The sequence below is a fragment of the Hyperoodon ampullatus genome (genome assembly GCF_949752795.1).
Source record: "Hyperoodon ampullatus genome assembly, chromosome: 1".
Taxonomy (NCBI): Eukaryota; Metazoa; Chordata; class Mammalia; order Artiodactyla; family Ziphiidae; genus Hyperoodon; species Hyperoodon ampullatus.
The window spans coordinates 200,699,018-200,725,682 of NC_136914.1; the positions used below are offsets into that span (position 1 = coordinate 200,699,018).

Below are 26,665 nucleotides of genomic sequence, written 5' to 3' on the forward strand. Positions count from 1 at the left end.
CCATGATTCAGAGAAGGTAAGTTACTTGTTCAAGGTCATGCAGCAAATAAGAAGCAGAGCTAGGATTAAAACTCAGGTCTGTCAGAGTCCAAAATCCATGCCCTTAACTACAGTATTCTACCCCTTTGGGAAACATTATCTATCTAGGCTGGCATTTTGTGCAGAAGACTTCCCCTTTAAAATAAGATCCTAGACATAAAATAGAAAGGCTCCTGGCCAGGAGAATGCTGGACTCAAAGTTGGAGGACGTTCCTTCTTGTCCTCTGAATCCTGCCCTCTCTCTCCCCCATCAGCTCTGATTTCACATCCTTCCTCCATATTGAGAAATTTTTGTACAGTCGCAGCCAGACCCTGTATTTTCCATATAATATTCTGTCTGTATTATCACCTCCTGCTTGGGTGAATTTTACTCAGGATAGTCTTTAAGGTTTGGTTGAAAACCTGCATCTCCTTTAGTGCTTAAAATCCTCAGGATGGCAGGCTGGGAGTGCCTGAATGAGATGGCTGCAAATCTTGAAGAGGACAGTGAAGCCATCGGGGGCTGACAGGAAGCCCTCTGGGTAACTCATGAGTTGTCTGGTGGTCCCCACCCCTGTTGCCCAGCCCCAGTTTGGGCCGCCTTCTCACCCGGCTCTCAGCAGCCTTCTCACTGAGTCAGCCTTGCTGCTGCTCCAGCCAGCTCTCGAGGCCGCAGCCAGGGTGATGGCTCTAAACCTGATTCTGTTGCTCCTCTCAGTGGAACCCTCCAACGGCTCCTTAATCTTCTCAGGATAAAGTCCAAGCTCTGTAATATGGTTCAAAGGTCCTGCACGGTCTGGCCCATCCCCACCCCACTGGCCTCTCTGGGCACCTCACTCACTCCCCCTGTGCTGAATTTCTTGCAGCTCCCCAAAGGCCGCCCTCTCCGGAGCCTCCAGCCCTCGGTACTTACAGTCCCCTCAACCTAACTCTTGCTCCCCCATTTCTCTCCCCCTGGCCAATGCCTATTTATCTGACCTTATTACATCTCACCGTAGACTTCACGAACTCTGATATGCCTTTCCTGATCTTCCCAAGACTATGGTAGGGCCCTTCGCACAGTCTCCCCATCCCCCTGCCCCAGAGTTCACTGCATCACAGCAATTATCACAAGGCAATGTAATGACCTATTTGTCTTCCCAACTAGGTCACGGCAGCCCTGAGATAATGAGCTGTATCTTATTTCTCTTTGTATTCTCTGCATTTATTGAGAGCAAGGACTCAATGAATGTCCCCTGCATGAATGAATGAATAAATGAATAAATAAAAGCATACGGTTGGACCAGAGAAAGCACTGTAACCATACTTTGCAAACATCAGCTCTGTTAAATGGCTATGTACAAGGGAAGGTGAAATCAAAGTAAGTGATATTCAGACAATCTGGAAAAATCGACTGCATATGGCAACCTCAGGCACAAAGTCTCACTGAATTGAAAAGAGCCCTCTCAAGTAGCTCCTTCTTTCTAACAATAAGAAGGGAACCAAGGGATATGGGATTAAAATTGGGAAGAAAGAAAACATCACCTGAGGAGAGAATTTCCTTTTTAAATGGGAAAAGGCATATTTTTCTTCTGTTTCCCTTTTAACCGCAGATTGAGAGATTGCTCAAGTAACAAAAGTAAATCATGTGTTAATCCTAATCTTGAATGGCCTCCTACAGAGGGTGGACTGTCACAGCTATAGCACCACTTGTTTTCTGGTGGGTGTGGGAATACTTGTTGAGAGCAGCTACTTTGCTCAATGTTAAGAAAGGTCTGGGTGAGTTAGAGGCTGGGGCATCAGTGGGGGAGGCTGACAAGGTTGGGGGAGGTAGAGCAAGTCGGGGGAAATGGAGCCTCTGCCCTGTCTCACTGAGGCTCCCTGAAATGGGTGATGATGGGTAAAGAACCCCCAGCAAACCCTGGGGACAGGGTACTTGGGAACCCCAGCATGCCCAGTGGTGGTTTATGAACTTGCCTGATGTGTGATGAAAGACTACACATGCCTTCAAAATATTCAATGACATCTACTTTGCTTAATAACACTTTTAGTACAAATGGGTTCGTTCTGGAGAACTCAGTGGGGTGGAGAGTGCTGTGTATCCCTGGCTCAGGGTCAGGACACAGTCATTCCATAGGGGCATCTGCATTACACTTATATGCCCAGAAAATGTTTGAAAGAGGCGTATTGTTTAAAATGCCCATGTATGAAGCAGCAGGACTAGGTGTTTGTGTGTGAAATCCTTTTCTTAATAAGAAACTATTGGCTCTTTGTGAAACAGTCCTCTGGGATTTCAGAAGAATTGGTCACCTGGTCTTGCTATGTAATGATGGATCATTTCAGCCTTTCAGCCATTCATCCAGAAACCTTCATTGGGTACTTACTGCATTGCAGGCTCTCTGCTAGATAGTGACTAACCAGCCAGAACCAGTCTCTGGACACAACGTAGACTGGCATAGAGCCTTCTGGACCTAAACCATACCCTCAGAATCAGAAAATCTTACTGAACACCACTGCATGTATGTACTGCTGCATCAGAGGGTTTACCCCTGGAACAGATGGAGACCATTCTGAATTGTTCTGAATATGTTTATATTTAAATATGTCTCAGATAATAAAATAGAAAGAATGCTTCATCTGGTGTGAGAGTGGGAACAAAGCCTTTCTAAAGTGTTGCCCCGGGGACTGTGGATTTCAGGCAGGGACTCTCTGGGACTGTTTCATCATCATTTCTTTTTTCCTAGCTGCCCGGGGCTGTACTTTCTTTGGTAAGACTCTGCCTCTATGCCCTGAGTTGGGGCCTCTCCTCTTAGGGGCTGCTGGAGGAGTGCTTCTCTTGAGTTGGAAATTAACCTGGAAAAAAGAAAAAGAAGCTAGGAGAGCACAGGAATCAGTTTTCCATTTCCTAGGATTGAAATTATCGGAAGACCAGTTTGGACCTTGTTTTACCATGGTTCCGGGTTCTGAGGATAAGGGACCAAGGAGAATATCACAGCAACAACCCAGAGCAGCATTGGTGGTGTCATACAGGCTTGGCTAATATTCCCCTCAAAGTGGCACATAATCACTGGTGATACATAGGGTACATCGACATGAACTTAATGTACATTTATTTATTTGTAATAGAAAAAATTATATCTACACCTCAAACCGTGATTTTACCGATACTGTTGTTCAGCACAAGAACTGAGATTGATGGTGCCACAATAATCCCCTTTATGCTGACTCTGGGAATCATAGGCGTTGTGCCCAGGAATGCCAAAGAATGCCTCAGACCTTCAGAACTAAACTTTCTGTCATAATTGTTTGGAAATAGAGATAGTAGAGATGATATAGATTATTAGTATGGATTCTTAAATTCCCAGTGTCCATGTGCATTCATGTACTGTTTCCAGCAGTACATTGAAACTTCCTTTCTGGCCATGCACTCAGAGGTAAAGATGCTTCTGACTGACAAGTGTGGGATGTGCTGGCTGTGCAGAAGCCATAGAGCTGTCCCAGGAAGGAAAAGGCGAGGGTGTGGCACAGTGTTCTAACCACACTCCCCAGAGGCATCCTTGGCTTTCAGGCCCTGGGAACAGTGTGAGCTGCTGAAGCCAGCGGGGAGTTGGAAAACATGTGACAGACAGACCTCTTCACAGGGTTATTTCTTGCCCCTTTCACAACAAACCACAGCCAGCTTTTCTGTTAGCTCTCCCAAAGCGGGAGAAATCAGAGCCAATTACCGTGTATCAGTACTATTTCCTATATAGTAATATAAGGATCAAGGAAACGAAAGAAAGAAAGAGAGAGAGAGAGACACACACACACACACACACAACAAAATGAGGGGAGGACAGAGGAAATTAAAGGAGCGGGACATCTGGAAGGCAGTGGGGAAAGCCAAGGGGAAAACACTGGACTCTCGGAGATACTTTAAAGAGTTTTAATTGCAGCATGAAAACCCTCTAGTAAATGATCTTTTTTCTTTTCTCTTCCCTCAACCAAATGGATCTCTGCTTTAGAATGGGAAAAGACTCAGCTGGGATCAATAAATGTATTCTTAGTTGTGACTGTATCTAAGAATTGTATCCAAAAGACAGATTTTCCCCCCTCTGAGTTATATTTGATACAACGATGGGTTATGTTAATTAATTTAAAGGCTATATGACAAAGGAGATGAGATCTTTTGAAGCAGAATTTGTTACTTAAGAGGATTTGTCCTTGTTTGAATTTGCAATTGGATAGACTTGTATGTAGTACAAGACTTCTGTAAGCAGCTGCATAACAGTCGTTTGATTTTAAGGTAGATGAGGAGCAGGGGGATAACAAGAAAAAAGGGAAAGAGGATGCATTGGTAGGGAAATTGGGACCAGGTAACAGGCTGCCAGGGAAGAGTTACTCTTTGTTTCCTGCATCTGCAAGTAGAAGTCGTTTATATCCTGCAGGAGATGGGAGTGGAGGGGAAAGGGGGAACTGTCTAGAAATTTCAGAGGAATTTTCAAAGGATTTAAGGAGCTCTTGACCTTCATCCTTGTGTTAAAATAAGGGATTATGACAGACTCTAGGTCCATCCACCTCATCTGTCATACAGAGTGAAGTAAGTCAGAAAGAGAAAGACAAATACCATATGCTAACACATATATATGGAATTTAAGAAAAAAAATGTCACGAAGAACCTAGGGGTAAGACAGGAATAAAGACACAGACCCACTAGAGAATGGACTTGAGGATATGGGGAAGGGGAAGGGGAAGCTGTGACGAAGTGAGAGAGTGACATGGACATATATACACTACCAAACGTAAAATAGATAGCTAGTGGGAAGCAGCGGCATAGCACAGGGAGATCAGCTCGGTGCTTTGTGACCACCTAGAGGGGTGGGATAGGGAGGGTGGGAGGGAGAAGCAAGAGGGAAGAGATATGGGAACATATGTATATGTATAGTTGATTCACTTTGTTATAAAGCAGAAACTAACACACTATTGTAGAGCAATTATACTCCAATAAAGATGTTAAAAAGTAAATAAATAAGGGATTATGAACACAGGTTGTGAGCTTAGCTTGAGGCCCTGTAACAGACTGGCTAAGAAGGCAGTCCTGAAAGCCCCACAGAGGCTGGAATCATGGCTCCCACTTACTCACTGTGCGGTATTGGACAAGTTACTTATGTTCTCTAAGCTTCACTTTCCTCAGCCACAAATGGGGATATGTAGATCTACCTTACAGGATTGTTATGAAGGTTAAATGAGATAATTCTGAAAGGCTCTCAGATAATGTCTGACACATAGTGGCTGTTCAATGAATAGTACCTATAACTATTTGAAAAGGCAAGATACTTGACTGCACTGAGTTAACAGGAAAGGGGAGGGAGGGTCTGCTAAGCTCCTGGGATGTATAGAGAAGGAACAGGACAGACTGAGGAGGGAAGACCTGACATGAGAAAAAGGTCCATAGGTGCTCATTAACCAGGATGCCATCATTACCTTTTCCTCGTTTGAGAAACCAGAGGATTAGTGTCCATGATCTTTGAGCCTCTTTGCCTCTGAGATCACGATCTAATACGACCAAAGCTAAAAAGGTCCAGGCTGTAGATCAAAACAGTTCTTTGCTTCTCATCCTATCTATAAAAGAAAGCCTTTTGGAGAGTTGAATATTGGAGAGCAGCTGGCTCTTTGCTGAGGTGAGTGGAAAGCAAGGCTGCCCGGGCACATGGGCACCAGAAGGGGGCAGAGTGCCATCTGGTGGTAGTCCTTGCTGATGGCGCAGAAGAACGTAAGCCTGTGTATCTGGGCAGGGTCTCTGGGATTTACGAACCAACATTTGTTGAGCACTTTCTACGTGTAAGTCACTGTACTAAAGGCTTTACATGCACTTTCTCATTTCAACCTCTTGTGAAGGAGGCGCTATTATTACCAATTTACAGAGGAAGAAACTGAGAATGAGAGTGATCAGGTAGCTTGTCCAAGATCTGTGGACAAATGAGCTGGATTTAGAATCAGGTAGTGTTTTAATCATTATGCTACGTTAAACAGAAGGAAAAGGAAAAACCAAAAGGAAGTGGGTAAGGATGTAATAGGAGAATGGCAGAAGAAAAATTAGCATATGAGAGCAATGAATTTTTTTTTAGATGGTGAAAGAGGGCAGCTTGGCAAAGATTAGAACTATACAGTCAATTATTTGTAACTCTGTATAAGTGATCTTTACAGTGCTCTGTAAAGGTCAGCCTAACTCACCAGTTTGGGTTCCCCAGGACCCACGGTCACACTCACTGTCTCTGGGTCAAACTTGGGTGCTGTGGCAGTGACAGTGTAGGTACCTGGAAGCAGCAGCCGGAAGTAATCTCCATGGTCACCTAAAAGTCACAAGGATATAACTCAGCCTGCTGATGAGAAATCTGCCCCAGGTGAGGCCTTGTTATGAAAAAATGATCTGAGGGTTTTAGCTGACCACAAGCTTGATTTTTCTTAATAGCATGATGAAACTGGTAATGATCTAAAACAATCACAGGTTGTCATAACGTTGTAAGTGCATGGGCCTCAGCTCCTGGGAAGCAGAAGTTTCACTGTGCTCTGCACTGAGAGTACTGTGTTTAATTTTAGACCCTGTATTTTAACACAAACGCATGTCCAGTAAAGGGTTACTAGGAGAAAGGCCGAAAGATTTATGAATGTTTTGCCTGGTAAAGAGACTAACGTGAAATCTCTGTTTCAATGTTTGAAAAGTCATTGTGAAGAAATGACATCTACTTAAAGAAATAATGAGGACGGAAGCAAAAACTTTTTTGACAAAATATGAGCTACCAGAAAAGAAATGGATTGCTTTATGTCGTGCAGTGCACAACCCGCACCAATGGACGTGGTCTGGACAACCAGCTGTCAGCGGTGTTGTATGTGTGTAATCTTGTATTGAGTGGGGGTGCTCCACTAAATATCTGAGTTTGAGAACCCTATTTCTAATATTTCCTCCACCACCATCAAAAGGGGAAAATGAAATTGAAAAGAAAGCCTGTTTCTCATGGCAGGGATGTAGCATTTTGGCTAATGACTTTATATCTCTTTAGAATAAATTATGACTGTGCCTTTAAAATTTCTTTTAATTGTACAGTAATGAATAATTGAAATAAATGCAATCAAGAATGTGACAGATAATAAATAATGAAGAAGTCTCTTCTCTGCCCCCTATTAAACGTAATTTACTTTAAAATTCTTTAGCAAAAGCAGTTTATTTTAATACATATGTTGGATACTTTGTTATACCCTGGGGGCTGTCATTTTTTTAATTAGGGGCTCACACCCAGAAGTGGTTAGCTAGCATTGTACCAGAAAGGCCCAATTCCAGATGCAGCTGTTATAAGGGCTTCAGCTATCTTCATCTCTTAGCAACACTAGATGCTTTGCTAAGTAGCATAATGAATGATAGCAATGAGTTTTTCTGTTGCTGAAATGAGTAATTTGTCAATTTAGCATAATGGGTGTTGGAAGTGGACTCTTATTGGAGAAATTGGTGATATTAAATGTATGTTGATTGGCTAGAATGAGACATTCCCCACCCTTGCATGAATAGGGTATAAGAATCTATGGGGAGTCAGAGGGCAGACAGAAGCAAGAAGAACTACAATTCTGCAGCCTGTGGCATGAAAACCACATTCACAGAAAGACAGACAAGATGAAAAGGCAGAGGACCATGTACCAGATGAAGGAACAAGATAAAACCCCAGAAAAACAGCTAAATGAAGTGGAGATAGGCAACCTTCCAGAAAAAGAATTCAAAATATTGATAGTGAAGATGATCCAGGACCTCAGAAAAAGAATGGAGGCAAAGATCGAGAAGATGCAAGAAATGTTTAACAAAGACCTAGAAGAATGAAAGAACAAACAAACAGAGATGAACAATACAATAACTGAAATGAAAACTACACTAGAAGGAATCAATAGCAGAATAACTGAGGCAGAAGAACGGATAAGTGTCCTGGAAGACAGAATGGTGGAATTCACTGCTGTGGAACAGAATAAGGAAAAAAAAAATGAAAATAAATGAAGACAGCCTAAGAGACCTCTGGGACAACATTAAACACAACAACATTCTCATTATAGGGGTCCCAGAAGGAGAAGAGAGAGAGAAAGGACCTGAGAAAACGTTTGAAGAGATTATAGTTGAAAACTTCCCTAACATGGGAAAGGAAATAGCCACCCAAATCCAGGAAGTGCAGAGAGTCCCATACAGGAGAAACCCAAGGAGAAACAGGCCGAGACACATAGTAATCAAACTGGCAAAAAGTAAAGACAAAGAAAAATTATTGAAAGCAACAAGGGAAAAACAACAAATAACATAAAAGGGAATTCCCATAAGGTTAACAGCTGATTTCTCAGCAGAAACTCTACAAGCCAGAAGAGAGTGGCATGAGATACTTAAAGTGATGAAAGGGAAGAGTCTACACCAAGGTTACTCTACCCAGCAAGGATCTCATTCAGATTCGATGGAGAAATCAAAAGCTTTACAGACAAGCAAAAGCTAAGAGAATACAGCACCTCCAAACCAGGTCTACAACAAATGCTAAAGGAACTTCTCTAAGTGGGAAACACAAGAGAAGAAAAGGACCTACAAAAAAAAAAACAAACCAAAACAATTAAGAAAATGGTAATAGGGACATACATATCAATAATTACCTCAAATGTGAATGGATTAAATGCTCCAACCAAAAGACACACACTCGCTGAATGGATACAAAAACAAGACCCATATATATTCTGTCTACAAGAGACCCACTTCAGACCTAGGGACACATAAAGACTGAAAGTGAGGGGATGGAAAAAGATATTCCATGCAAATGGAAATCAAAAGAAAGCTGGAAGAGCAATACTCATATCAGATAAAATAGACTTTAAAATAAAGAATGTTACGAGAGACAAGGAAGGACACTACATAATGATCAAGGGATCAATCCAAGAAGAAGATATAACAATTATAGATATATATGCACCCAACATAGGAGCACCTCAATACATAAGGCAACTGCTAACAGCTCTAAAAGAGAAAATCAACAGCAACACAATAATAGTGCAGGACTTTAATACCTCACTTACACCAATGGACAGATCATCCAAACAGAAAATTAATAGGAAACACAAGCTTTAAATGACAAAATAGACCAGATAGATTTAATTGATATTTATAGGACATTCCATCCAAAAGAGCAGATTACACTGTCTTTCAAGTGCACACGGAATATTCTCCAGGATAGATCACATCTTGGGTCACAAATCAAGCCTCAGTAAATTTAAGAAAATTGAAATCATACCAGGCATCTTTTCTGAGCACAACGCTATGAGATTAGAAATGAATTACAGGGAAAAAAACATAAAAAACACAAACACATGGAGGCTAAACAATACGTTACTAAATAACCAAGAGATCACTGAAGAAATCAAAGAGGAAATCAAAAAATACCTAGAGACAAATGACAATGAAAACACGATGATCCAAAAGCTATGGGATGCAGCAAAAGCAGTACTAAGAGGGAAGTTTATAGCTATACAAGCCTACCTCAAAAACAAGAAAAATCTCAACTAAACAATCTAACCTTACACCTAAAGGAACTAGAGAAAGAAGAACAAACAAAACCCAAAATTAGCAGAAGGAAAGAAATCATAAAGATCAGAGCAGAAATAAATGAAATAGAAAGTAAGAAAACAATAGCAAATATCAATAAAACGAAAAGCTGGTTCTTTGAGAAGATAAACAAAATTGATAAACCATTAGCCAGACTCATGAAGAAAAAGAGGGAGAGGACTCAAATCAATAAAATTAGAAATGAAAAGGAGAAGTTACAACAGACACCGCAGAAATACAAAGCATCCTAAGAGACGACTACAAGCAACTCTATGCCAATAAATTGGACAACCTGGAAGAAATGGACAAATTCTTAGAAAGGTATAACCTTCCAAGACTGAACCAGGAAGAAATAGAAAATATGAACAGACCAATCACAAGTAATGAAATTGAAACTGTGATTAAAAATCTTCCAACAGGGCTTCCCTGGTGGCGCAGTGGTTGGGAGTCCGCCTGCCGGTGCAGGGGACACGGGTTCGTGCCCCGGTCTGGGAGGATCCTGCGTGCCACACAGCGGTTGGGCCCGTGGGACATGGCCGCTGGGCCTGCGCGTCCGAGGCCTGTGCTCCATGGCGGGAGAGGCCACAGCAGTGAGAGGCCCGCATACCGCAAAAAAAGAAGAAAAAAAAATCTTCCAACAAACAAAAGTCCAGGACCAGATGGCTTCACAGGTGAATTCTATCAAACATTTAGAGAAGAGCTAACACCCATCCTTCTCAAACTCTTCCAAAAAATTGTGAGGAAGGAACACTCTCAAATTCATTCTATGAGGCCACCATCACCCTGATACCAAAACCAGATAAAGATACTACAAAAAAAGAAAATTACAGACCAATATCACTGATGAATATAGATACAAAAATCCTCAACAAGATACTAGCAAACAGAATCCAACAACACATTAAAAGGATCATACACCATGATCAAGTGGGATTTATCCCAGGGATGCAAGGATTCTTCAATATATGCAAATCAATCAATGTGATACACCATATTAACAAACTGAAGAATAAAAACCTATGATCGGGCTTCCCTGGTGGCGCAGTGGTTGAGAGTCCGCCTGCTGATGCAGGCGACACGGGTTCGTGCCCTGGTTCAGGAAGATCCCACATGCCGCGGAATGGCTAGGCCCATGAGCCATGGCCGCTGAGCCTGCGTGTCCGGAGCCTGTGCTCCGCAACAGGAGAGGCCACAACAGTGAGAGGCCCGTGTACCGCAAGAACAAACAAAACAAAACAAAAAAACCCCTATGATTATCTCAATAGATGCAGAAAAAACTTTTGACAAAATTCAACACCCATTTATGATAAAAACTCTCCAGAAAGTGGGCATAGAGGGAACCTACCTCAACATAATAAAGGCCATATATGACAAACCCACAGCAAACATCATTCTCAATCGTGAAAAACTGAAAGCATTTCCTCTAAGATCAGGAACAAGACAAGGATGTTCACTCTCACCATTATTTTTCAACATAGTTTTGGGAGTCATAGTCACAGCAATCAGAGAAGAAAAAGAAATTAAAGGAATACAAATTGGAAAAGAAGAAGTAAAATTGTCACTGTTTGCAGATAAAAAAAAAAAAGAGAGAGAATCCTAAAGATGACACCAGAAAACTACTAGAGCTAATCAATGAATCTGGTAAAGTTGCAGGATACAAAATTAATGCACAGAAATCTCTTGCATTCCTATACACTAATAATGAAAGATCAGAAAGAGAAATTAAGGAAACACTCCCATTTACCACTGCAACAAAAAGAATACAATACCTAGGAATAAACCTACCTAAGGAGGTAAAAGACCTGTACTCAGAAAACTATAAGACACTGATGAAAGAAATTAAAGATGATACCAACACATGGAGAGATATACCATGTTCTTGGATTGGAAGAATCAATATTGTGAAAATGACTATACTACCCAAAGCAATCTACAGATTCAATGCAATCCCTATTAAATTACCAATGGCATTTTTTACAGAACTAGAACAAAAAATCCTAAAATTTGTATGAAGACACAAAAGACCCCAAATAGCCAAAGCAGTCTTGAGGGAAAAAAGCGGAGCTGCAGAAATCAGACTCCCTGACTTCAGACTATACTATAAAGCTACAGTAATCAAGACAATATAGTACTGGCAAAAAAACAGAAATACAGATCAATGGAACAAGATAGAAAGCCCAGAGATAAACTCATGCACGTATGGTCAACTAATCTATGACAAAGGAGGCAAGGATATACAATGGAGAAAAGACAGTCTCTTCAATAAGTGGTGCTGGGAAAACTGGACAGCTACATGTAAAAGAATGAAATTAGAACACTCCCTAACACCATACACAAAAATAAACTCAAAATGGATTAGAGACCTAAATGTAAGACCAGACACTATAAAACTCTTAGAGGAAAACACAGGAAGAACACTCTTTGACATAAATCACAGCAAGATCTTTTTTTTGATCCACCTCCTAGAGTAATGGAAATAAAAACAAAAATAAACAAAGGGGAGCTAATGAAACTTCAAAGCTTTTGCACAGCAAAGGAAACCATAAACAAGACGAAAAGACAGCCCTCAGAATGGGAGAAAATATTTGCAAATGAATCATCAGACAAAGGATTAATCTCCAAAATATATAAACAGCTCATGCAGCTCAATAGTAAAAAAACAAACAGCCCAATCCAAAAATGGGCAGAAGACCTAAATAGACATTTCTCCAAAGAAGACATACAGATTGCCAAGAAGCACATGAAAAGCTGCTCAACATCACTAATTATTAGAGACATGTAAATCAAAACTAAAATGAGGCATCACCTCACACCAGTTAGAATGGGCATCATCAGAATATCTACAAACAATAAATGCTGGAGAGGGTGTGGAGAAAAGGGAACCCTCTTGCACTGTTGGTGGGAATGTAAATTGATACAGCCACTATGGAGAACAGTATGGAGGTTCCTTAAAAAAGTTAAAATAGAATTACCATATGATCCAGTCTCACTCCTGGGCATATACCCAGAGAAAACCATAATTCAGAAAGATACATGGACCCCAATGTTCATTGCAGCACCATTTACAATAGCCAGGTCACGGAAGCAACCTAAATGCCCATCGACAGACGAATGGATAAAAAAGATGTGGTACAAATATACAATGGAATATTACTCAGCCATAAAAAGGAATGAAATTGGGTCATTTGTTGAGACATGGATGGATCTAGAGACTGTCATACAGAGTGAAGTAAGTCAGAAAGAGAAAAACAAATATCATACATTAACGCATACATGTGGAACCTAGAAAAATGGTACAGATGAACCAGTTTGCAGGGCAGAAATTGAGATACAGATGTAGAGAACAAACGTATGGACCCCAAGGGGGGAAAGCGTGGGTGGAGGTGGGGGTGGGATGAATTGGGTGATTGGGATTGACATGTATACACTGATGTGTATAAAATGGATGACTAATAACAACCTGCTGTATAAAAAAATAAAAATAAATTAAAAAAAATAAAGAATCTATGGGACTTCCCTGGTGGCACAGTGGTTAAGAATCTGCCTGCCAATGCAGGGGACATGGGTTTGAGCCCTAGTCCAGGAAGATCCCACATGCCACGGAGCAACTAACCTCGCGAGCCACAACTACTGAGCCCGCATGCCAGAACTACTGCAGCCCGCATGCCTGGAGCCCGTGCTCTGCAACAAAGAGAAGGCAGCAGAGTGAGAAGCTCACGCACCACAACGAAGAGTAGCCACTGCTTTCCACAACTAGAGTAAGCCCGCGCACAGCAAGGAAGACCCAACGCGGCCAAATAATAATAATAATAAATTCATTAATTAATTTAAAATAAAGAATCTAGCAAGCCCTGAAGCTCTTACGGATTCCAAAGGTTGGTTCCCTATACAGTCCTGGCTCCAGTCACTGGGCTGGAGGATTCTGGTGTCTGATGCTTGACTGTGGGGCTACAAAATTCTGCCTTTAGAACGTTGTTGCCTTTGCCTTGAATGAACTGTTCATGTAAGACGTGTTGGGATCACCTTAAAGAATATGTTATCACCTTAAAGCTGAGATTCATCTAGTTTAAACAGACTGTTTGAGCTGTAAGATGCCTGCTTGGTAAAGCCTGCACGGTGAAATGTGGCTGAGCATGCTGGTATCAAGCCTGGGGGAGGGAGGCAAATCTCATCTGCCCCTAACCACTGGGAGCTACTGCTCTACATTAAAAACCAAACAAACAACCCCAAACCTGATCACATTGGGCTGGGGCAGTTGGTAACACCATTGTGCCATGAGATATTCTGTACCATTCTAGAAGGTTCCAAGTTGGCTCTGAGATCTGCCCCCACCATCAATCTTGCCCTGCAGCGAGCCTATGGAATGCTTTTTACTAACTTTTCCCTGAACAGAGGTGTAGAGAAATGCCTGGCTCAGGGACAAGACTAAACATCAGTTTTACAGTCTTTTTTTTTTCTAGCCCATTCCACACCAGTATGTGAGCTATTAATAACCTCAAACCCAGGAAACACCCCTAACAAAGTTGTATGAGGCAGTGATTCCTGAATGCTGAGAGAGATGTTACATTTACATCTTCCTGGCCCTTGCCTCTTAATTCCTGTCCTCAATCCTGTTATCCTTCCTTCCTTCAATCCACCACCCCCCGTGTCCTTGATGTCCCTGCTGGTCTCACTGGCTTACAAATTGGCCTCCTGATTAGGCTGAAGACGGTGAGGGAGTGAAAGCTTCCTTCTCACCCCACTAAGCAGTGGCCACCTACCTGAAGTGACATCATGGTTAATCCCACTGACAGAAATGACAGCGTCCGCAAGATTATTATAATTCTCATCCCGCACCATTCCCTTGATGCCTTGGTGTACCTGTAGGAAAGTTTATAGTGTATAGTTATGCTCATAAAACCTTTGTGCTGTGTTTGAGAGTCCACGAAGCCCTTTCCCATGTGTTTCTGCACTTGATCTTCACAAAGATTATGGTGATAGACCCTTGACTGGTCTCTCTGGTCTCACCCCAATCCCCAATAATCTCAGTAGAGCAGTCAGAGTGATCCTGTTAAAATCTAAGTCAAATCATGTCACTAATCTACTTTCTATCTCTATGAATTTGACTACTCGATATCTCATATAAGTAAAATTGTACCATATTTGTTTTTTTGGGGACTGGCTTATTTCACCTAGCATAATGTCCTCAAGGTTCATCCATGTTGTAACATATGACAGAATTTCCTTCTTTTTTAAGGCTGTATGCCCATTGTGTATCTATACCACATTTTGTTTATCCCTTCATCCATCAATGGACACTTGGGTTGCTTTCACCTTTTGGCTACTGTGAACAATGCTGCTATGAACATGCGTATACAAATATCTCTTTGAGATCATGCTTTCAGTTCTTCTGAATATATACCCAGAAGCAGTTTTGCAGGATCATATGGCAGCTCTATTTTTAATTTTTTCAGGAACCACCACACTGTTTTTCATAGTGGCTACACCATTTTACATTCCCACCAACACTGCACCAGGGTTCCAATTTCTCCACATCCTTGCCAACACTTGCTATTTTCTGTCATTGTTTGTAAATTTGTTTTTCTTATAGCAGCCATCCTAATGAGTGTGAGGTGGTATCTCACTGTGGCTTTGATTTACATTTCCCTCAGGATTTTGAGCATCTTTTCATCTACTTGTTGTTGGCCTTGCATTTGCAATTGTGACTTCATCAGGGAGCCCTTTTTCCCCTAGATATCTTTGTGGTTTACTCCCTTACCTCCTTTAAGTCTGTTTAAATGTCACTTTCTCTGTAAGGCCTTCTTCATAGCATTTTGCATTTAACATGTTATAAAATTTATTTTATTTTTTCTTTATTGTCTGTCTCTCCTCACTAGAATATAAGCTGCATATATACAGAGATATTTGTTGTTTCTTTACTCTTCTTTTTAAAATTAATTAATTTATTTGTTTTTATTTTTGGCTATGTTGGGTCTTCGTTGCAGTGCGCAGGCTTCTCATTGCGGTGGCTTCTCTTGTTGCACAGCACGGGCTCTAGGCGCGCGGGCTTCAGTAGTTGTAGCACTGGGGCTCAGTAGTTGTGGCTCATGGGCTCTAGAGTGCAGGCTCAGTAGTTGTGGCACATGGGCTTAGTTGCTCTGCAGCATGTGGGATCTTCCCAGGCCAGGGCTCGAACCTGTGTCCCCTGCATTGGCAGGCGGATTCTTAACCACTGCACCGCCAGGGAAGCCCTGTTTGTTTACTCTTAATCCCGAGCATATCGTACAGTCTCTGACAGATAGTTGTGCTCAACAATGTTGAATGAATTAATTTCACTGGTAGAGAAGCTGAGATCTATTGTAATGAGTCAGAGCAAAAGTCAGACCTGAGTCACACAAAATACCTTGCCTACCATCAGAAAACACTTCCCTTTCTGTAACCAGGAAAGTTAAAGAATGAGATTTACCTGTTCCAAGAACTGAATTAGGGCTTCCCGATTACCCAGCCACTCACGCTGTAATTCCTCTTGCCGCGGAAACTTGTCACAACTCAGTTCCAGCGTGATCTCAAAACAGTTGGTATGGAGGTAATTAAAGTCTTGCATTCCTAAGGGAAAGAGGGCGGTGGCAGATTTGTACAACCAGGTTCCCACCCAACACCCCATGCCAAATACAGATTGCTGGGGCTTAACCCCAGGGTTCTGATTCAGTATGTATTCAGTGAACATTTACATTTCTAACAAGTTTCCAGGTGACGCTGATGATGCTGGTCTAGAGACCATACTATCATTTTGATACAAACTTCATGATCTTGGAATTGCACCCCTTTAATTTAGGGTAATGATTCTCAGTGGAGGCAGTGGGTCATGTTTTCCCAGAGGATGGGAAGGGAAAGGGAGGAACAAGTATAATTCAAAAAAGTATATTTTATATTTTAAATTTGGGAGGGGGTACTTATTGCTTTCCTAATGCAAACTAAAGAAAGTAAAGTTCAATCTTCTTGCCTTGGCTTAAATTAACAGTAAACTATTGGTAGATATTGGTAGATGTAGTAAAGTGACAAGGAAGATGATTCTTAAATCTGTTACCTAGTCTTATAAACTTCCAGTAATACATAATGCTACTTGATGTTCCACATGAATATTAAAGGTAAGGTGTTTAAAAAAATTATCGTATTTGTTTAGTGATTTTTAAACTTTCCATAACAAAAGGTAATAAGTGTATATCTGTCTTTGAAAAAAAGAAATCTTCTTGCCTTGGGTTCAAGTGAGTTTTCAGCCATGATAAGTCTACTGCCTTCCCAGTACATGATGACTCCCTCACCTTCCTCCTGCCCACTCCCCATAGGACCAGCCATCAGCTCAGCCCTCTCCAGTGAGTTTTCTACTACCTGGGCTCTGACAGGTCAGATGTGAGAAGATGGGGAAAGACAGCTGCTGCAACATGAATCCTAAGAGAACCTGGCTTCCTGCTTCAGCCTCCTCCCTAACCTTAGGTTCCCTACCTACTGAAGGTCTGTGAACAGAGGTTCTATCTTGACCCTCAGTGATGGGAAAAGCCCAGGGATAGAGAGGCAAGCCTCTTGCTGGAGGTTTCTGCTATGTTATCAATGGCCACTGTCCACAGCAAACCCCTTTTGATGGGAGATGGGTAGGCAGGGTACAGAGAGCACATATCAGAGGAACTGTTTTTGTCCAGGCCTGCATCTCTCCTTCTTTGGTACGTGAGGCATACCTCATGTTACTACGGAAAAACCTTAACATCTATAAACCAGGCATTTCCAAATCCTCTATGTGCATTATTTAATACTTACATCAAAATTACAATGTAAGTAGTGTTATTCTTAAAGTACAGATGAGGAAACTGAAGCACAGAGAAGTTAATTAATTAGTAATTAGCCTGAAGCCACATAACTGGTGAATGGGCAAGCCTGGTTCCAGCCCAGTGTATCCTTAGAACCCATGCTCTTAACCACTTGACTGCATTATTCCCTTCCTATGCCCTAATCCACTCTGTAAACCACCAGTTTTAACGGACCACAAGGTGTCCCGACCTCCATTTTAAAGAATCACAAGATGATGTTAAATGCCAACTTAAGACTTCCCATTTTTCAGATCTCTACTTGAATGCAAAATAGCATTCCTGTCATTTCTCTGTGAAAAAGAATGATAATTAAAAAGGATAAATGAACCCCATTCTACTTCAGCTTACAGCACTCTTGTGCTTAGCACTCTTCTTACCCTTGCTGAGAGAATACCAGGAAGCCCCATTGGTGATGCCATCTGGGAAGTAATCCCCACAGTTCCAACCTTGGTGCATCCATCCATGTGCATAGGAGTAGACCTTGGCCAGCTGCAGGTAAAGCAGGTGGAAAACGACCTTGAGTATCCCCAACTCATGTGGCAATGCTCATACTCAGAAGGGTGAAGCCAAGAACCCCACTAGGTATAACAACTGATTATTTGCTTTAGCGAAAGAAAATACCAGAAGGAATAGAGAGATGGGGTGTGTGTGCGTGGAGTGGACTAGAGTTAGGAGACCTATCTTCTGATTTCCCCACTATCTTGGGCCTAAATTTCTTCAAGTGCAAAGTGAGGGGTAGCACTCGATAATGTATAAGCTCCCTTCTAGGTGTACCTCAATGAGGTGTACCTCATTTTCCAGCTGAGTTTTATAAGAGAAATCAAGAAGAAAGAAAGATAGGCCTTTGTGACAAAGGCCTTTGTGAGAGATGTGTGGTGGAAAGAGAGGAATATATTCAAAATCTCTATAATTCTCTTTCATTACTATTTTATAACAGTGGACAAAATGAGATTACTAGAGAAGAAAATATAATAATATACTTGCTTTGCAAAGCAACAACTGGTGTTATTCTCTATGTAATTCATTAACTGTTGAATTAATAATGTTATCATTACAGGGGAATTTCCTGGCAGTCCAGTGGTTAGGACTCCACACTTTCAAAGCTGGGGCCCAGGTTCGGTCCCTGGTCGGGGAACTAAGATCCTGCAAGCCACGAGATACAGCCCCCCCCCAAAAAACTGAGATACTAAGTAATGTTATCATTATATTAATTATATATTATTAATAATATTAACTATAAAATAACTGATCTGTTAACTTTATTCTATTGCTGTTTTGAACTATTATGTAAACCTTTTTCATGTGCATGGTCTATTTTTCATTAATATAGCCATATTACCATAAAACCGTAAATTAGAGCCCCCAAATTCACATTTAATGCTCTAGCTTACCACCAGCACTATTAGGCTTTTGGCATATTTCTTGCTTGTCATTAGCTTAAGTATTTTTTTACATTTTGGTAACTGTACTGTAAAAAGCTTTCCTATTTATTTACTTTTTCATGAATTTATGGCTTACCACTCAAAACAAAATGTAATATACTAGATTGTAAGCTCTTAATGAGCAGGAGGTGTTTTCAATCATTTTCTGTTCATTCATTCCTAACAGGGTCCTGTGTTACTGATTTGACCTCAGTCACACTCCTAAGCCCCAAGTTCCTCTGGCTGGACAGGCAGCCATTCTGCATACCTTCTGGAAAAGTGTGTCATCAGGCGTGGGGGTATTGGCAGTGCGGCGGAAACCTCGGACCCGGTGCTCAAGGGACTTGTCATATGGGTAATTGGCCACCACTGCCCCTCCATGGAGATTGGCTGAAAGGACAAAGTTGAAGGAGCGGATCCACTGGATCACTGCCTGGGTCTCGGGTTCCACCTGAGGAGAGATGAGAGCTTGGCAGTGAAGCTGCAACTGAAGCCAGATGGCTGTTTACATGAGTTTGTCAGATTGTGGCCCGAGAGGATGGCATGTCTGACAGGGAGTAGCCTGAGAGGATGGCATGTCTGAATAAAGCAAAGAGGATCCTACCAGATATGAGAAGTGCAGATGGGGAAATTTTGATCTTTTGCGTGATAGTTTAACAAATTAAGTGAATGGAACACTTGTTTAAAATGAAATCTCATATGGAAACCAAGTATTCAATAGCTAAAAAGAGGTCATCTAGGGCAGTGAAACTATTGTGCATGATGCAAAATTGTAGATACATGTCATGATACATTTGTGAAAACCCACAGAATATACAACATGAAGAGTGAACCCTAATGTAAACTATGGACTTTTGTGTGATAATGACAAGTCAATGTAGGTTCATCATTGTAATAAATGTACCCCTCTGGTGGGAGATGTTGATAATGGGAAGCAGGGAATATACGGTAATATTCTGTACTTTCCACTCAATTTTGCTGTGAACCTAAAACTGCTCAAAAATGAAGTCTATCAAAAAAAAAAAAAAAAAAAGAGAGAGAGAGAAGGAGAGGGAGAAAAAGAGCAGTTTGAAGATGGGTAACATAAATTGGAGAGCGCAGAGTCCCAGTTTGGCCTCTCTCTGGCAACAAAAAAGGGTCCTCCAATTTACCCACGGTTCCAGTAGCTTCTGGAGCTCGTCTGCAGAAATTTAGGGTTCTAGTAAATATATCTGAAAATTGTTGGTTTACAGCAATGGTTTTCAACCTCCTCCTTCCCCCAACACATCTGCTGTGTTGTTCACATGTAGAACGTTGTCCTGTGGTCATACCCAAATTTCATGAATTAGACATACTGTAATATGGGCCAGTCTTGGCTAAGTAGTGAGATTCCACCCATTCTACTGCAGATTTCTATTGCAGATTATATTGCTAGTGAGTGACAGTATTCTAAAGAAAGCCTTCAATCTACTGGACTTGTAAGTAAATAATTTACAGTCTTCACTGTTTTTCCTCCCCTCAAGATGGATGTGCTTAGAGGTTATGTGGTGTTAATGTGTTAACAGCTCGTCCTGGACCAAGGGTCAGCTGTGAAGGCCTCCATCTTTTCTATTCCAAGGGAGACTGAATGAATAATGTTGAGTCTCACCCAATCAGAATGGATATAATCCCAAAGGCACCAGTCCAGCTCTGTGACCAGGGCTCAGATTCTTTAAAGCAGTCCTTTCTCTATGTCCTAACCCTCCATCCATCAGAAGGAGGCCAGCCTCTCACTGTTCCTGGCCCCTCAAGAGCAAGAGGGACTTCTCATTGTCTTTTTTCCTTCTAAGATGCAGACAGAGGAGCCAGTGGGAGTCTAACCGTTACTGGCTCAATTACCTTATTTTATGTAGACAAGTTTAATAAATCAGAACATCCTTCTGGCTGGATATGTCAACGAGTACAAAGTTATTTTTGATGTATTATTTCCTTGAGCCAAGAGCATAGCTGCTATCCAAAATCTAAACATGTTGGCATGACTTTTGCTTCAATTCCAAGGGGAAAAAAACTGATAATATTCCATCTAGAAACTCCCAATATAAAGCCTTCCACCTGCTTTAATTTTCTCTCCCCAGTCTCTAAGTTTAGATACTCACAGAAAATGTTTAAAACTAGCCCATACAGTGTAAGAAACAGGGTGGTGGTGATGCTCCAAGGATGACAAGAGTCATTCCCAGGAACAGGACGACCATCAGGCTGAAACCATTCGCATTACCAAGGGAGGGGCAAGAGGTCTGGGAGCAGCAAATGGGATCCTTTGATTGAGAAAGTAAGGGAAACGAGAGTATGGTAATGTAGTCAAGGGTCATACAGAAAGAGAAGAAGAAAAACTTCTCTTCTAAGGGTGAGACTCCCTGAACCTCTTTCTCTAGCTAATTGTTGATAAGTGTACAGTTTATCACATGCAAGAGAGATTTCTCTTTAGAACGCTACAGTTCTCTGTCGACAATATAGTGCAGTAGAAAGAATGTTGGATGAGGAGTCAGAAGACCTGGGTTTTAATCTTGAGTCCACCAATTACTAACTGTGTGAGTTTAAATTATTTTTTCTATAAGTGTTATCTGTAAAACGGGGATGGATAACACTGCTTGTTGCATTTACCAGAGTGTTACGATGATCAACTGAAACACTAGCTGAGAAAGAATTCTATAAAATTATGAAGTGCTGTGCAGTGGTATGATACCACTTTCACCTCTTTTGCCACTCTCACCACTAACATCAAATATCATGTGCTCAGTGAAGGGCTCTATGCTCAGGGAGGGAAAAAAGAAGCATACGTTACAGTCAGCATTGATCTGGACAGACTAGCACAGAATTGGGTTGATGCTTTATTATTGCATATTTAGTTGATGTGAAGATTCAGGGAAGAAATTCCAGATGCTGATTTACCTGCTTCTGCTTGCAAATTTTGTCTTATACCTGATTTTTCCAGTTGTCTGGAAGGGGCAAGTGGTGGTTGGGGCCTCCGTTCTTCTCATTGTAGTAGATGTAGGTATTGAGATCAGGGAAGTTGCGGTTCAGGTCCACTCCGTTTGCATTGTTCCTGCCAGCCAGATACCCAGAAATGTCCCTGTCCTAGTGGGAAAAGGAAGAAATGAAAGATGAAGGTTTCAGACTGAATGCTCTATTTGAAGAACACTGTATAGTTTTTTTTTTTTTTTTTTACACATTAGCTCGATCTATCAAACAATGTAGCATTTTCTCCTTTAACTCATCCAAAGTCCCAGTGGCGTGGTTCAAGTTTCCCTATAAACCACATGCTGGAGGTAGAGATCCCAGGAGAAGCTCTAACAAAAGGAGGGTGTTTCAGGATAATGGGAACCCCTATTTTTAAAAAATTGTTTATGTCTATTTAATCAGAATGACAGAGGTATGTGCAGTGAGAAAGTATAATTTTTTCAGTTATATATGTATTTTTTCAGATTATTTTCCATTATAGGTTATTACAAGATATTGACTACAGTTCCCCGTGCTGTACAGTAAATCCTGTTGCTTATCTATTTTATGTATAGTAGTTTGTATCTGTTAATCCCATACTCCTAATTTATCCCTCCTCCATCCCTTTCCCCTTTGGTAACTATAAGTTTGTCTTCTATGTCTGAGTCTGTTTCTGTTTTATATAAAGATTCATTTGTATATTATTTTAGATTCCACATATAAGTGATATCACTTATCACTTATAATATTTGTCTTTCTCTGTCTGACTTACTTCACTTAGTATGACAATCTCTAGGTCCATCCATGTTCCTACAAATGGCAATATTTCATTCTTTTTTATGGCTGAATAATATTCCATTGGATATTTATACCACATCTTCTTAAACCATTTGTCTATTGATGGGCACTTTGGTTGTTTCCATGTCTTGGCTATTGTAAATAGTGCTGCTATGAACACTTGGGTGCGTGTATCTTTTCAAATTAGAGTTTTCACCTTTTCCAGATATATGCCCAGGAGTGGGATTGCTGGATCATATGGTGGCTCTATTATTAGTTTTTTAAGGAACCTCCATACTGTTTTCCATAGTGGCTGCACCAGTTTACATTCCCACCAACAGTGTAGGAGGGTGGGAACCCCTATTTTTTAAAAACGGTTTTATTGATATATATAGCTTACATAGCACAACATTCATCCATTTTAAGCATACAATTTAAAGAACTTTAGTATGCTTACAGAATTGTGCAACTTTTACCACAATTTAAGAATACTTATATCACCCTGAAAAGTAACCTCATGCCCATTTACAGTCACTCCTCATTTTTACTCCACCCCTAGGTAATCACTTTCTGTCTCTATGGATTTGCCTTTTCTGGACATTTCAGTAAGAGGGATCATATATTATATGTTTGGCTTTTTTCACTGGGCAAAATGTTTTTGAGTTTCCTCCATGTTGTAGCATGTATCAGGACTTCATTCCCTTTTATTTCTGAATAATTCCATTATATGGATTTATCACATTGTGTTTATCCATTCACCAGTTAATAGACTGTATTGTTTCCTGGGACTGCTGTAACAAATTACCACAAACTAGGTGGCTTATAACATCAGAAATGTATTCTCTCAGAGTTCTGGAGGCTAAAAGTCTGAAATCAAGCAGGGTCATGCTCTCTAAAGGCTTTAGAGGAGGATCCTTCTTTGACTCTTCTAGCTTCTGGTGGTTGCTGACAGTCCTTGGTGTCCCTTAGCTTGTAGGTGCCTCACTCCAATTTCTACTTCTATCTTCACATAGTCTTCTCCCCTGTATGTCTGTCTCTGAGTACAAATTGCTATCTTCTTATAAGGACACCAGTTATATTTGACTTAGGTCCCCTAATCTAGTATGACTTCACTTTAACTTGATTACATATGCAAAGACCCTATTTCCAAACAAGGTCATATTCATAGGTTCCAGGTAGACATGAATTGGAGGGGGCAGAGGGGATACTATTAAACCCAGTACATGGACATTTGGTTTGTTTCCACTTTTTGGCTATTGTGGATAATGCTGCTGCAAACATTTGTGTCTAAGTCTGTGTGTGGACACATGTTTTCATTTCTAATATCTAGTAGTAAAACTGCTGGATCATAAAGTAAGTCCATATTTAACTTTTTCAGAAACTGCTAAACTGTTTTCCAAAGTGGAAACCATCCCCCCCTTTATTTATTTATTTTTACTTAGGATCCTTGATTATCTTTTTTCTGAGCAATATCAACTTCGTGGATCCCTTAACCTCTCTGCTCACACTTCACATTTCATCTTTTATTTGGTCATGTATTCATTCATTCATCCATCCATTTAATCAATCCACATCTATTTAGGTCTATCTCTATTCAAAGTCCCCTGAAAGATACTAGGGAAAGAGATCATGAGACATTATGCTAGCTTTCCAGGAATTCATGGTATATATGGGGAGATAGATATTTACATAGATAATTTAAATATATAAAGCAGTAGAATAGAGATAAGTTCACAGGCTCTTGCAAAACTGAAATTCTGTTTGGTGTTTTGTTTGGCACTGGAGAAGGAGAATAGTGTCCACTGGAGCCCTGTGGACTGAGAGGGGAGAGCCCAAATTGGTGGTCATTACTGGAAGTAGGGTGAATGCATGGACACCAGGAGGCTAAAAATTCACAGATGTACTACTACTCTAGTATTTTTCTAAGAACTCTTTATTGTTCTAGGATTTCTCTATTTTTGTGGCATCGTGCTCGTATTTTATTCTTAGATCTCATTGAAAACATATTTTTTGACATTCTCTTAAATCTCCTACATCAATTCTGTTCCAGTGGAAAACATTTATATGATTTTTCTATTTGGAGTTTGATTTTTCACTTCTATGAGATAATGATTTTCATTATGCTTCCAGGGGTTTTCATTGCTTGCTGATTTATATCAGCGTTAACTCATAACTGTCCATATTAACAGTTATGTTAATTTACCTATCAGCTGACTTACTACTCACACCGGGTCATTAGTTAAGCTGGCAGTAAGGACTTCCTTTAACAGAAGTTTCCATAAACAGGGTTCAGTTATTAGCTTCCTATTACTGCTGTAACAAATTGCCACAACCTTAGGGCTTAACCTTGCACAAACTTATGATCTCACAGTTTTGGACGTCAGAAGATTGAAATGGGTCTCACGAGACCTAAAGGTGTCAGCAGGGCTGTGTTCCTTCTGAAGTCTCTAGGGGAATCTGTTTCCCTAGAACATCTTCAAATCTCTCTTTGCCTGTGACCTTCTGCCTTCCTCTTCCACATTTAAAGGACCCTTGTGATTGGTTACACTAGGCCACCCAAATAATCCAGGGTATTTTAAGGTCACTTGATCAACAACTTTAATTTTGTCTGTAACCCTAATTGCCTTTGCCATGTAACATAACATATTCACAGGTTCCAGGGATTAGGACTTGACTATCTTTGGGAGGTGGAGCCATATTATTCTACCTTACCTACAGATGGCTTTAAATTTAGGTGGCCAGGCAGGTCTTCCCTGTGTAGCCATGCAGACAGGTTTCCTCTGGGTACGGCACGTAGCTCTGGGAACCTGAGAACCCGATGGGTCCTCTCTTGGGTTCAGGTTCAAGATCTGCTCCCTTTGAACAAGTACATAGCAGGTGAGCAGAGGTGACTGGCTCCCCAGAGACAGCTCTAGGATTTGGCAGGGGTTTTCTCCACCTCCTCCCACCCCCACTTCACTGCACAAAAGATGTGGGCAGGTCTGAGGGGCTTCTCCAGTCTCCCCACTGCAATACGGGGAAGGGCCACTAGAAGGAAAGTGGCCAGGCTGGGTTCACCCCTACAACGCTCTCAAATTGTCCTATTCTTTTGGAAACTCAAGTTTCGAGGCATGTTCATGTCCATCTCTCTGATTTCCAGTGGGGGGCGGCGGGGGGAGACAAAGTTTTTTTGTTTTTTGTTTTCATCTGTTGAGTCATGTCAGCAGGAGGTTGTAAGATTGCAAGGGTCGAATTTGTGTTTGGCTCAACATCTTGGCTCCATTACCCTCCCTGCTTCTCCTTACCCCTCAGCCCTGTCCTCTAGTAGGCTTAAACCAGGATGGGCCATTCAAGGAGAGATGCTGAGTGGTTCCACTTGTATGGGACAGAATGGTCAGATTCATGGAATCGGAGCGTGGAAGGTCGTTGCTAGGGGCTGGGAGGAGGGGGAAATGGGAAGTTACTAATGAGGGGGTATAAAGTTTTGGTTGAACAGGATAGATAAGTTCTGGAGATCAGCTGTACGACCTTTTGCCTATAATCAACAATAGTGTATTGTACACTTAAATTTTTGTTAAGAGGGTAGATCTCATCTTAGGTGTTCTTACCACAATAAAACCAAAATTTTAAAAAAAGTATAGTAGTGAAGTCTAGTCTTAAACATAAAAAACATTTTAAGACTATCCCCAATAAACATATTTTTAAATGGAAAAAAAAATCTTTCATCTACACCCCCTTCCCCCCCCAAAAAAACCCCCAAACAAACCAGGTTTAAATAGAGCTTTTAAAGAAACATATCCATTGTGTAAGGCAGATGCCTGCCCTCACCCACTGAAAATTCTAATTCAGTAGATTTGGGGTGGGGAGAGGACCTGAGAACCTATATCTCAAAAATCTTCACCTACAATTCTGATGCACAGCCACAAAAGAATCACTGACTTAAAGTTTTAGGCACACTGATATTTTGAATTTATGTTAGGAAATAAAGCCCATCAACACTTTTTTTTATTTGTCCCCTGAACAATGTAACTCTAAAATAAAGAATTCAAAGGCTGAGTACTATACTAGTAGAGGAAAAAAGCCGTACAGGGATGGAATAAAGTATG

At 41.0% G+C, this 26,665-nt stretch overlaps 1 protein-coding gene across 1 annotated transcript in view; it reads right to left on the minus strand.

The window, feature by feature from the left end:
* Positions 1-2,691: 2,691 nt before the first annotated feature.
* Positions 2,692-26,665, minus strand: part of CPN1 (carboxypeptidase N subunit 1) — a gene marked incomplete at both ends in the record, with an annotated part of 29,038 nt that continues 5,064 nt past the window's right edge. Inside the window, 7 exons of the mRNA XM_079698905.1 lie at positions 2,692-2,850; positions 6,211-6,329; positions 14,347-14,446; positions 16,032-16,171; positions 17,805-17,916; positions 19,117-19,299; positions 21,786-21,941. Coding sequence (XP_079555031.1) covers positions 2,692-2,850; positions 6,211-6,329; positions 14,347-14,446; positions 16,032-16,171; positions 17,805-17,916; positions 19,117-19,299; positions 21,786-21,941 — 969 coding nt within the window. The remainder of the gene's footprint in view (positions 2,851-6,210; positions 6,330-14,346; positions 14,447-16,031; positions 16,172-17,804; positions 17,917-19,116; positions 19,300-21,785; positions 21,942-26,665) is intronic.